This window comes from Nematolebias whitei, chromosome 16 (genome assembly GCF_014905685.2).
Source record: "Nematolebias whitei isolate Nwh7 chromosome 16, NemWhi1, whole genome shotgun sequence".
Classification (NCBI taxonomy): Eukaryota; Metazoa; Chordata; class Actinopteri; order Cyprinodontiformes; family Rivulidae; genus Nematolebias; species Nematolebias whitei.
In genome coordinates, this window is record NC_056513.1 from 26,946,586 (window position 1) to 26,958,768 (window position 12,183).

The 12,183-nt window shown below is 46.3% G+C and overlaps 1 protein-coding gene across 1 annotated transcript in view; it reads right to left on the reverse strand.

Moving 5' to 3' along the window:
• The window catches only part of tll1 (tolloid-like 1), a 102,196-nt gene that overhangs the window by 27,549 nt on the left and 62,464 nt on the right, over positions 1 to 12,183 (reverse strand). Inside the window, exons 14-16 of the mRNA XM_037689838.1 lie at positions 11,962 to 12,087; positions 9,548 to 9,708; positions 9,305 to 9,485 (exon numbers count right to left, since the gene is read on the reverse strand). Coding sequence (XP_037545766.1) covers positions 9,305 to 9,485; positions 9,548 to 9,708; positions 11,962 to 12,087 — 468 coding nt within the window. The remainder of the gene's footprint in view (positions 1 to 9,304; positions 9,486 to 9,547; positions 9,709 to 11,961; positions 12,088 to 12,183) is intronic.

The window sequence follows — 12,183 nt, forward strand, 5'->3', positions numbered from 1 at the left end:
ATGCGGGGGGGGGGAGACACCGTTCAGTGATTTGTAGACATACATGAGTATTTTGAACTGGATTCGAAAGTGAACCGGTAACCAGTGCAGTGAGGCCAAAACTGGAGTAATGTGCTCTCTTTTGCCTGTACTGGTTAAAAATCTGGCTGCTGCATTCTGGACCAGTTGTAGACGTGCAATGGAGGTCTGACTGATACCAAACAGGAGCGAATTGCAGTAATCAAGCCTAGATGTAATGAATGCATGTATTACTGTCTCCAGGTTATTTTTGGACAATATGGGCTTCAGTTTAGACAGCCACCTCAGTTGGAAGAAACATGATTTAACAATCATGTGTACATGATTGTTAAGTTTCAGGGAAGGGTCCATTATCACGCCCAGATTAGTGACTCTTTGTTTTTCTGACAGGGTTAGAGTGGAAAGGTCGATGCAGTGGTTTGTGATCGTGTCATGGGGAGGGAACAACATGACTTCAGACTCCTTTTCATTGAAACTTAAGAAGTTTAAAGCCATCCAGTCCCTGATGTCAGCCAGGCAGTTGAGCAGCGGTTGAATAGAGCATGTACCATTGTGTCTTAGGGGGAAGTAAATTTGACAGTCATCGGCATAGAAGTGGAAGGGCATGTTGTGTTTCCAGAAAATATCACCAAGCGGCAGCAGGTATAAAAAGAATAGGAGGGGACCCAGTATGGACCCCTGCGGAACCCCCCATTTAAGCTCTGCCTCTGCGGAACTAAAATCCTTGATGGAGACACAAAAGGATCTGTGAGTGAGGTAAGATCTGAACCAATTGAGGGCTGATCCTGTGTCGCCCACCCACTGCTCCAACCATTAGGGACTGAATGAAAAAAAAAAATTTGATTTAGAAATCAGCCTGTTTCAAGTGTTATAGTTTCATGATTATTTATTGCCAGACAAAAGTTTTAAAATGTGGATATTTACTGTGGAATAAACTTATCGTGAAATGCGTCCAAGAAACGGATTCTTGTCACAACACGCAAGAGATATTTTTGGTCAAAATTGTGGTTGCATCCCAAATTCAAACAAAACAGATAAAATCGTTGGTTACGTACTGTAACCCCAGATTCTATGAATATAGGCGTAGCCCTTTAAGGCTGTCGCTGATGGGTTTATCCCGTTATGCAGAGCATAAGCACTGAAAAAATTTAGTCCACGCCCACCTGCTGTGTGGGCCCCACCCGGTCCGTATAAATTACGTTAAGAGCGGGAAATCGGCTCCCAAAATAGCTTTTTTCTTCAGCCATTTAGGAGCCAGTGAGGCCCGACGCTTAAAGGGCTACGCCTATATTCATAGAATCTGGGGTTACAGTACGTAACCAACGTTCTATGTCATATAGGCTTCGCCCTTTAAGGCTGTCGCTGATGGGTTAAGGGCGAAGCGGATGTGGTCCTCGCCTCACTGGGTCCATTCGAACACAGTAAGAAGCGGAAGCTTGCCCAAAAAACGTCTTGTCACTCAGCTCCCCGTGTGCATAACTACGCATCGCGTAATTATGTGCCATGCACAGACGCATGTTGTGTAGCTATGCGTTCTGACAAAGCATGAATACCCCGGAAAACTTTCAACGGGAAGAAGTTGAAAAGAGGGGGGGGGGGGCATGAACCAACTGGTTCATGGCTGAACAGTATAAACAGATTAATGTCCATGAATTGATTATTGATCAAATGAACTGATTGGTAACAATAATCATGAACTGATTAGTGACAATAGAACCAAAATCACAGACACAACTTGTGACTGATAACAACATCTCACACTGTAATGCATGCAGACAGAAGTGAGCTTAAACAGAGTTCCATGAGAACAACAATATTCATTCTGTTAGAGCACTAAGGACAGAATGTGTCATGGAACGAGCCGTTACATCACGTAGGTAAAAGCGAATAAATGAGCAGGGTGTTGACCATGCAGCCGCAGTGCAAATGTCCTGCATTGACATACCATTATGCAGAGCAGTCCAAGATGCGATACCCCTGGTCGAGTGTGCTTAGAGGTTGACAGGAGGCTCTAAATCTGATGCTCTGTAGGCTTCAGAAAAAAAACTCACACAGCCAGTGTGACAAGCGCTGGATGGATAACGGCGACCTGCAGAAGCATCTCTATAATGCACAAACAATTGTTGAGTTTGAAACGCATTGCAGCTGTGCGCGTTATGTAACACGTCAACGCCCGCACCGGGCAGAGAAGATGAAAAGATGCTTCCTCTTCTGATCTGTGGGGGGGGAAGAAACCCCTCCAACAATATCACTCTTGATTTAAAAGAGCTCGTGATGTTTTAGGCATAAAAGCTGGGTTGGTCTTAAATCAGCTGAGCTGCCCGTCAGCCTAAATTCTAAGGCATGACGAAGCAACAGAGAGGGCAGATAATTACTTACCCTCTTAGCGGGTGTTAAAGCCAGCAGCAGGGCTGCTTAAAGAGACAAGAATTTTAAGTGAAAACCTGATCCAGAGGCTCAATTGGAGCTTTGATCAGGGCTCGCAGGACCAGCGTTAAATCCCACTGTGGAGCAAGTGGACGTGAAGCAGGCCTGCGTCTCTGAACATCTTTTAGAAAAACGCTTCATCAGCGGGTGATTAAAAGCTGTTCTGTCTCCGAAACCTTCGTGGCAGGAAGAGATGACTGCAACGTACGTTAAAGCATACTGAATGCCAACTTCCTATCCATCAGCTGTTGTAGAAAACAACACGCCGCCTAAAAGGCATGAGATGGCCTCTAAACCTTCTCTGTGCACCAGCGCTGAAAAGCCGTCCCCTTTGATGTGTACAGAACTGTGGTAGATGCAGCACGTGAATCTTGAATTGTGCACACTATCTCCTGAGGGAGACCCATCCTCTCTAAGTGGGACCACTCAGCGGTCAGACCCACAGGTGCTGACCTATTTCTGGGTAACTCTTGGTCGCTCCTCCTGCCTGAAGGAGAGCATCCTCCCTCCACGGCAGTTCCACGGCGACCCGACAACAGACGGTGCAGGCCTGGGAACCATAGTGCGTTCACACGCCGGGAGCCACCAGGAGAGCTGTCAATCCCTCCTCCTGAACTCGGTTCAGGAACCGTAAAAACAGAGGAGGTGGGGGAAAAAACGCGTACAAAAGCGTTTTGGGCCATGGGCTGTGAGCAAATGCGTCCCCCCCCAGCGATGGATCGTCTCGCGGGCTCAGGGAAAACCATAGTTGACACTGAGCGTTCTCTCGCGTCGCAAACAGGTCCACAGCTGCTTTGCCAACTTCTGCTACGTCTGAAAAACATCAGATCTGGATGGAGGGTCTGGTCCACGTGACGTGGGCCGCCCCTGGACGTCACATCTGCCCCTCTGTTCAGAACACCGGATATGTAAACCGCTCTAATAGAGAGCAGGTTTTGATGAGCCCAACACAGTAGCTTTCGCGCAATGTGTAACATCTGGGCTGAACGCACACCCTTTGATGGTTATGTACGCAGCAGTCATCATGTTGTCTGTGTGAATCAACACGTGTTGATTCTGTAGCACGGGAGCAAAGTGTTGAATCACATTCAGTGCTGTGCGACACTCCAAAACATTGATGTGGGCTGATGTGTAGTGGGGCCACAGCGCCCCTACTGCTTGAGATAGGCATGTCCCCCCCCCCCAGCCTGACAGCGACGCGTCCGTGAAGACTGACCCGTGACGTGGGTCTGCTGAGGGGGACTCCTTCTGACAGAAAACAAGGTGTTTCCCCAGAGTCGGAGGTCTGCTCTCACAGAGGAAGGGACAATGATCATCCGTCGTTGTTTTACTGGATCCACATGCAGACGTGCAAAACCACCTCTGGAGGCGTCTCATGTGAAACAAACCAGCGGAACCACTGTGTGAGTGACATCATTCCCAACAGCTTCATGACGGAGACAGCTGTTATCACTTGCCAGGTCTTACGTGGCTGAGTTGACTTTAAAAAAGTGTCGAATCTAGTTTGTGATAAACGAGCTTTCATGGTGGTTGAATTTAATTCCACTCCCAGAAAAACAAATGTCTGGGCCGGGAAAATCGAGCTTCCTTCCAATTTATGGCGAAGCCCAGATTTAACAGGTGTGATGTCAACACCTGATCCTGCATCAGCGCCTCCTGTCTGAAGTGACAGGAGCAGCAGATCATCCAGGTAAAACAAAAAACTCTCGTCTCTGTGTTTTAGGATGATCGGTATGCATTCTCTGGATGTTGTACAACAGATCCAAAAAACGGTCTCACCCCTCCGGTCCGTGAGTAAAAACCCTGTGTTTTCTCTCCGTTGGGGGACTCTGTAGATTACTTTTATCAGAAACACTTGGACTTCTGCATTTAGGGATGAGATTTAGTCTGATGATGACGGGACCGTTTTTATAACTCCTCTGAATGGAGGGGTTCGGGTTGCAAACTGTAACTTGTACCATTTGCATAAAACCTTGTCCATCCATCTGAAAAACGGCGAGCATGTTTTAGCCACTCTACGTAACGTTCGTAGGGTGAACGTGCGTTAAGTGATGTGTCATGTTTTGTACGGCTGTCAGCAGTCCGCCCCTCAACCGCCGTCATGCGTCGCAGGAATATTTTCTGTGTGATCCAAGGCGAGGCTTGTGCTGAGGCGAAGCGTGTGACAGCTGATGACGCGGTGGGGCTGCGCGTTTGACGTCGCTGTGCGAACGTTGAAAAGGCGGAGGGCGTGACTTCATTAACGCCGTGCTGTTGGAGTGAAGGCTGCTAGCCCCGCGGGAGCACACGTTTTTCTCTGGAGGGACGCGCGCCGCTCTCGCTGGAGGGGCGCGCGCTGGAGGGAGGCGGGACTCATTACCGGGTTCTTTCAGCTGCTTCACGTTAAGCTGCGGTGAACTGCCGAACGCTGAGACGCGGTGGGTGACGGCTGCCCGCGTTTGATTCGTTGAGACGGGTGTCGCTTCTTGTGAGAGAGAAGGACCTCCACCCAAACCAGCCTGCGGACCACATTTATACCGATGTGAGCTGGTTAGCGCCGGCAGCTGTGTGTGTGCGCCAGCATCAACGCAGCGCCGTTGGATGGAGGCTGTTCATCCTTGTGATCGACTCGTCATGTCTAGAGCGGCGGTGAGTTTAAAAACCTTATTTAAGGACACCGGCTCATGTGGAGGCTGTTCCATCCCACGAGTGCGAGTTGACACCGCTTGAGTGAGGATCGTGCAATTCTAGATGATAACGAGTTATTTTCACTTACCATCGTGCCTTGTAAGCGACTAGTAATGTCTTGGAGCGCCGGTGAGTTTAAAAAACCTTATTAAGGACACCGGCTCTTAATGTGTGCGGCCGTTGTGAGCTCATCCGAGCTTACAGACTGGCTAAAAAACAGACACTTTGATCATTAATGATGATTTATTTCAACTTTCGTGTCACTTTTACACACACCCTCCGGAGACCGTCATTTTGAGAAACTTCTCTCTCGTGAGCTCTGCGATTGTTTGCCCAGAGCGCTGTCTTGCAGGCGAACTCTGGGGAAACGCTGAGCTGCAGGTTGCCGGAGTGAAGAGGGCTGGATTCTGACGGGCGGGGCTGGTGGTGGAACTCAGCGAGAGCCGCGGCCGTGGAAAAGTCGAAGCTTGCTCGCGACGGTCCCTCCAGCGGGTCGGGAAGAGCTGTGCGGCTTGATGAGGTGGCGCACAGCCTCTGGCACCTCCTCCGACTGTTTCAATTCGCCAGCATGGTTTGAAGCTGCTCTGAACAGCGCGTCCGCGATGGGCTTCATCAGGTCTTGTGCAGTTTCTCCGGCAGCGAGGGGAGTAACGAAGCCAGGTGGATCGTTGGGTCATCGTCATCCACGCTGCAATCCTCGACAGGCAAACCGTAGGAGAGGCACATATGTTGAGCTGGCGTCAGCTGCCTTACAGAGGGAGTTCTTTGTCTCCAAGGCAGGTCTGCGGCCTTCAGTCCCTCGGACATGCTATATGCTAGCAGCGCACGTTGTTGCTAACTGCGGCTGCCTGAAAAACACATCGGTGGGCTCGATTGGAGAGCATGGTCGCCGTCTGGTTCGTGTTCCTCCGGAGGGACGGGACGCTGCTCCGACCTGGGCAGCTTCGCTCCGAAAGCTTCCGCGAGGCTTGGCTCCAGGGGGGTTACCGAGGAATAGCCCCGCTCGGTGAATCCCTCAACTCTGGTGATGGGAGCGGACTGGGGACCGACTCCTCCAATCTACCAGGAAAGAACCGTCTGTGGCCTCGCCCGTCGAACGTCCTGTTGGAACGCGAGGCCGTATGGATCAAGACGGTGAGCCACAGTGGAGCCCAGTGAAAAACAACCTTCCCGCCGATCATCCGAACTGGCGGGAAAAGGCGAGGGACGTAGAAAAAAGGGGTCCCTTCATGTCAGCCTCCTCCTGGGTTCCGCCGGGCAACCGAGAGGGCGCTGTCGGCCGGGAGCGGTGTGATCGCCGATGCGAAACGAGGTGGGATGGGGTGAGCATTCACTCAGCCCCCCTCCACCTACACTACGCTCCCCAGGAGGGAATGAGCAGCGGGGGCTGCAGCTGAGCACGCCTTGCCCCGGAGGAACCATCCGGTTCGCCCCGAGGGTCGGCGATAAGAGGAAAAAATACAAGATGGCGTCCAGCGTGTAGTGACCTGTCACTGGGAAATGTTCCCCGACGCTTACCTTGGAATAAGACTGCTCGTCATCTTCTCCTCGGGGAGGAGAACTCACCGGACGACCGGAGGTCGACTGCCGGGCCAAGCATCCTTCACAAAGGTTGGTCATTTACACAATTTATCCTCTTTGTTCTTCTGACAGTGCTATATTAGCTCGCTGAAGAAAAAATGGGAGCCGATTTCCCTCTCTTAACGTAATTTATACGGACCGGGTGGGGCCCACACAGCAGGTGGGCGTGGACTAAATTTTTTCAGTGCTTATGCTCTGCATAACGGGATAAACCCATCAGCGACAGCCTTAAAGGGCGAAGCCTATATGACATAGAACTTAAAAAGATAGCAACTAATCCTGTGTTCTTATCTCCATGTCAAATGCATGCAAACATTCACGTAAGTAAACACATGTTCTTCCCATACATCTGACATTTTGTCACTGATTTCTTCGTTAATAGATGACAGAGAGGAGGAAATCCAAGCGGAGGTAAACATAACTGTTTGTTGAATATCCTCAAATAAGTAAAAAAAAACTGTTGTATATTTATTAGAAATCTAACTGAACAGTGTTTTGTATTAGTGGACACTGTTATTCCCCAATGCAACTTTAAGAAAACTGAGGAAGGTTTTAGTTGCAGCTTATTTAAAAACATTAATTCAAATAAGAGAGAATTACAGAATGATTTCATGGTAACATCAAATCATTATCATGTGAACTTATAGTGAAACAATAATTTTAAAATATGCTCACGGTCCTTGCATGACTCAAAAACAAATGTACTCTGCAGATACAGTGCCAGTCTGTCGGAGGGAGAGAGGTCAGAGTGTGGGGGTGGGTGCAGGAGGCCGCAGACAAGTTGGAGGCCCAGGAGGCAACATGACAGGCCACATACATGTAGGAAAAGCTGTACACACATGTGAATTGATCTCCAATTTCTAAACCATGCAAGAGCCACAGCAACACAGCAGAAGTGGAGTCATGGACACGATACGGCTTCCACGCAACTAGTAGGAGGGATTATTCTAAAACCGGATTGGCTGGTAACTGCATTTTATCTGCATCTATCATGAATAACATCACATCATCTGCAAAACTAGATGTAAAAAGTCTTGTTCTCTTTTGTGGGACATGCAACTAACATTTTTTGCATAGTTTCAGATTACAGAATGTTTTATTTTGAAAGAGGCTTCCAATGATTTTTTTTTTGTTCCCCAGTGATGACAAGTTTAGCATAACTGTGTTATGTTTAGGTCACAAAATAAAAAATAAAAAAAAGTATCTCTAAGCATATTAAAAGTGTTATCTGTGAACTAAAACTTTTGATAGTTGCTTTAAAGATCAACTCTTCCACTCTATGCAACATTTAGAAGTGCTTTTTAAATAAACATTTTTTGTATTTGTCAGAATAACATTTGACTTTGAAAGCCTGGTAAAGAAAGATTTAGGCCTGTTTTGGTCCAAACAAACAAACAAACAAACAAACAAACAAACAAATAAATAAGACAATCACCTCTGTTATAAATTGTTGTGAAGAATGTACAGACCTAGTTATGATTTTACTCAAGAGCTATAACTAAAATTCTGGTTTCCTATCATTTCTTTCAAATTGTTTTATTTTTGGTTAAATGTGTCATGGACCAGATTGAGAGGGTCCAAGAGCCACGTCTGGCAATCGGGCCTTAGTTTGCTTTTTTTTGTATATTTTAAACTAAGGGCAGCACGGTGGCGCAACTGGTAGAGCTGCTGCCTCTCAGCGAACAGGTCCCTGGTTCAAATACTGGTCCAGGGGTCTTTCTGAGTAGAGTTTGCATGTTCTCTCCGTGCATGCGTGGGTTTTCTCCAGGTACTCCAGTTTCCTCCCACAAACCAAAAACATGCATGTTAGGCTGATTGGTAACTCTAAATTGTCCCTAGGTGTGAGTGAGAGAGTGAATGGTTGTTTGTCTCATTTGTCTCTATGTGTCTCTGTGGTGGACTTGCGACCCGTTCAGGGTGTACCCCGCCCCTCGCACAGTGACCGGCGACCCCCGTGACCCAAAATGGAAAAAGAGGGTAAAAGATAATGGATGGGTTTTAAAATAAAGCTCAATAAGTATATATTTTTTTGATAACCAATCTTAGCTGTCTGGAAATAAATACAACCTTGTCTCTTTGAAACTGTTTTTTAAAAACATTTTTTTCAAAAATGTACTACAAAAATAGAGAAACAAAGATGCAACCATTGATGAAACTGAAAAACTTTGTCAATTAAGGATTCAGGGGACTAAACTGTGTTGTCAAAACTGTTTTGTCAAAATCTACAAAAAAGCACATTCCTGTATAAAATATACAAAGATTCTGAAACTATCTAAGCACAACTAACCTATTTGAAGAGTTACAATCTCTCTTTTTTGTGTGTTATATAATAAGAGTGATACTCTAGACACAAACACTGAAATCTCTCCCAACTTTAAGAATGACAAAGTTTGTAGGAGGTAAATGTGCTGAGACATCAGCTTTGAGTTCTGGCAACTTCAATGGATTCCAGTGGTGTTAAGCATCAAAACCAAAAGCAACTCCTGCACCATAATTCACTTCTCCCATGCTTGTCTGCACACTCTGGGTGTTCCAGTCACTCTCACTTACGGTAAGTTAAAAGACACCTAAATGCACCAATTTGATGAGTGCATACACATTTGGGTCTTACCTGAGAAGAAGTGAGCTTTGAAGCCTTTCTTGGAAACTGTGTTGTCTGACTTGAACTCGATCCTCATGTTGTTGTACTGAGAGGTGATGACCTCAGGGACTTCAGAGCCGCAGTATTTCCCGTGCAACTTAGAGTCGGATGAGAGGCCGCTTCGCACCTCAACGTAGTCGTATTTACAAACCTAAACATACAAATAGAGTAAGTAATGCACCACTCGTCAGAGGGTAGCAAGCACACTCTCACCTCATTGCCCTCCAGCTCAAAAGCCTCGAACTGCATGGAGATGCGGTACTGATTTGGAGCCACCACCTGCCACACACAGTTCTTGTTGGGGGGGTATTCTTTGGGCCAGCCAGGGGTGCTTATAGTTCCATTTAACTTGGACAGGAGACCGCCACAAGCCGCTGCAACACACACATGCAAGAAAATCAAAGACTGTACAAGGAGATCATGTTTGTTACATTGAACAAAATGAAGACCTAGCATTATGTGAAGAAATACAAAAACACCTGCCACTTTTTAAGTCATACTAAATTAAACTTGTGCTAAACTAATACAGAGTTATAGCTGTTTTAGTCAAACTTGTTCTACTTCTTTGTGCACATCCCATACATCTCATACAATACTGTGAGATCTGATAAGAAGAGTTAATGCTCAGGGTATGTGTTGTGAATGACTCTCAGCTATTACCACATCACACTTTCACTCAGTATCTGTTAATCTGACTAAGTTGTAGTCGTTCCTGTGTTTCTAAGACCGGTTGCCTGTGGTGGCCCTCTTGAATTGGGTTTAGTGTAGACGTTAATCATTTGTAGATATGTATTTCAAGTCATTATTTTCTAAAAGGTTTTATAACATTACCTCTGTTGGTTCACAGTATACTTTAACAGACAAACGGTTCAAGCCAACAGTAAATGCCAAAGTCTTAGACAAACATCTAGCATAATACATAGCATTCAGAGTATAGTAGTCCCTCGCTGCTTCACGATTTGACTTTTGCAGTTTTTCAAAGTAAGATTAGACATGACACACAACTGACTGATTGATGGATGAGCCACACGAGTGGCATGGATTGTTTATTTAAAATAAATTGTTTTAAAGGATTTAGCACCTGCTGCACCTGTGTGCAGCCAACAGGTGCAGGGAGAACCTCCCTCCTGCAGCCTGTCATGATCTCCGCTCTCTGTCACCTTCCAGCGCTCTCTGCCACACTCACTTCTCCTCTGCAGAGAAGTGGGTGTGGCCGAGAGCGCTGGCAGGTGGTAGAGAGCGGAGATCATGACAGGCTGTGCTCTTTTAGAGTGTTTAGAGATTAAAAACATTGTTTAGAATATTGCAAGAGTGTGGGAAGGGTTTATAAAGCTTTAATATATATCTTCTTCTTCTTTCGGTTTTTCCCTCTTCATGGGTCTCCACAGCGAGTCATCCTCCTCCACCTCACTCTGTCCTCTGCATCCTCTGTCCTCACTCCAACTACCCATGTCCTTTCTAACTGCATCCATATATCTTCTCTTTGTCTTTTTCCTGGCAGCTGCATTTCTAACATCCTTCTACCAATATACCCACTGTCCCTCCTCTGGACATGTCCAAACCATCTCATTCTGTCCTCTCTAACTTTATCTCCCAGTTGTTCAACCTGGTCTGTACCTCTGATGATCTCATTCCTAATTTTATCCATCCTTGTCACTCCTAAGGAGTAGGTTTTTCACTTATTGCGGGGATTGGTGGTGGTGGGGGTGATGGTGGTGGTGGTGGGGGGGTGCTGAGAACGGAACCCCCACAATAAATGAGAGAGTACTGTATGCATTTTGGGATGACTCTCAGCTGCCAACCCACCTAACTAACTGAATTACAGCTATTTTTGTGTTTAAGGTTACGTAGCTTTAGCAGCCATCTTGTATTGGGTTCACTCCAAATGAGCTGTAGATTTGCATTAAGTAATTATGTTCAGCATCGCACAGTGATTGCTGGACACGGGCACCGGCGAACCCCATGACCCAAAATGGAATAAACGGGTAAAGAAAATGGATGGATGGATTATGTCCTGAGTTTCATTAAAATCCGTTCATTGGTTTAGGTGATATTTTGCACTGCAGACAAACACACACACACACAGACAGAAACAGATAAACATGTAGCTTTTTGCCTTCAGCTACAAGAGATAATCCAAACACCTCATCTCTTCTTCCACAACAATCTTTTCACACAAACTTTCATATACATTTAGAAGTTGTTTTCAATGACCAATAACACTTGACAAAAACAAGACAGGACTTTCTGACTGTCAAGCAAAATAATATTTGTCATCGCCAACTCAATCTTCTGATTTCAGTGCAGCCACTCTTCAGAGAACCCTCAGATCAGTTTATTTCACCAGCAGCTTCCTCTCTCGCAGCCTCAGAAGCCATTGGCTTCTATGTTTTAGTGCACAGGTCATACATGTTGTTAGTCTGTTTAGTAAGATGAAAGTTCTTTGATGGGATGTGCGGCATGAGAACAAGAAGACATGCAGGTTTGCGCCTTTTATATTTTTTCTTGTTGATCGAGGCGGTTAGGGCATTTTTATGTTGTTGTTCGTTTGAGTTAGACTGCAAAAACACAAAGCACTATGAATAAGGATGCAAACACAAACTTTATTTATAGATTTACTCAGTTACCTTCACAGCTCTTCTTGTCAGGGGCCAGTTCGTAACCCGGGTCGCAGGTACACTTGAAGCTGCCCAGAGTGTTCACACACCTCTGCTCACATCCACCGTTGTCTGGTTTGGCACATTCATCTTCCTCTGAAAAACACAAGAATCAGAGCATTTAACAAAGGTTACCAATTGACACCCCCCCCCCCCCCCACACACACACACACACACACACACTTCTATAAG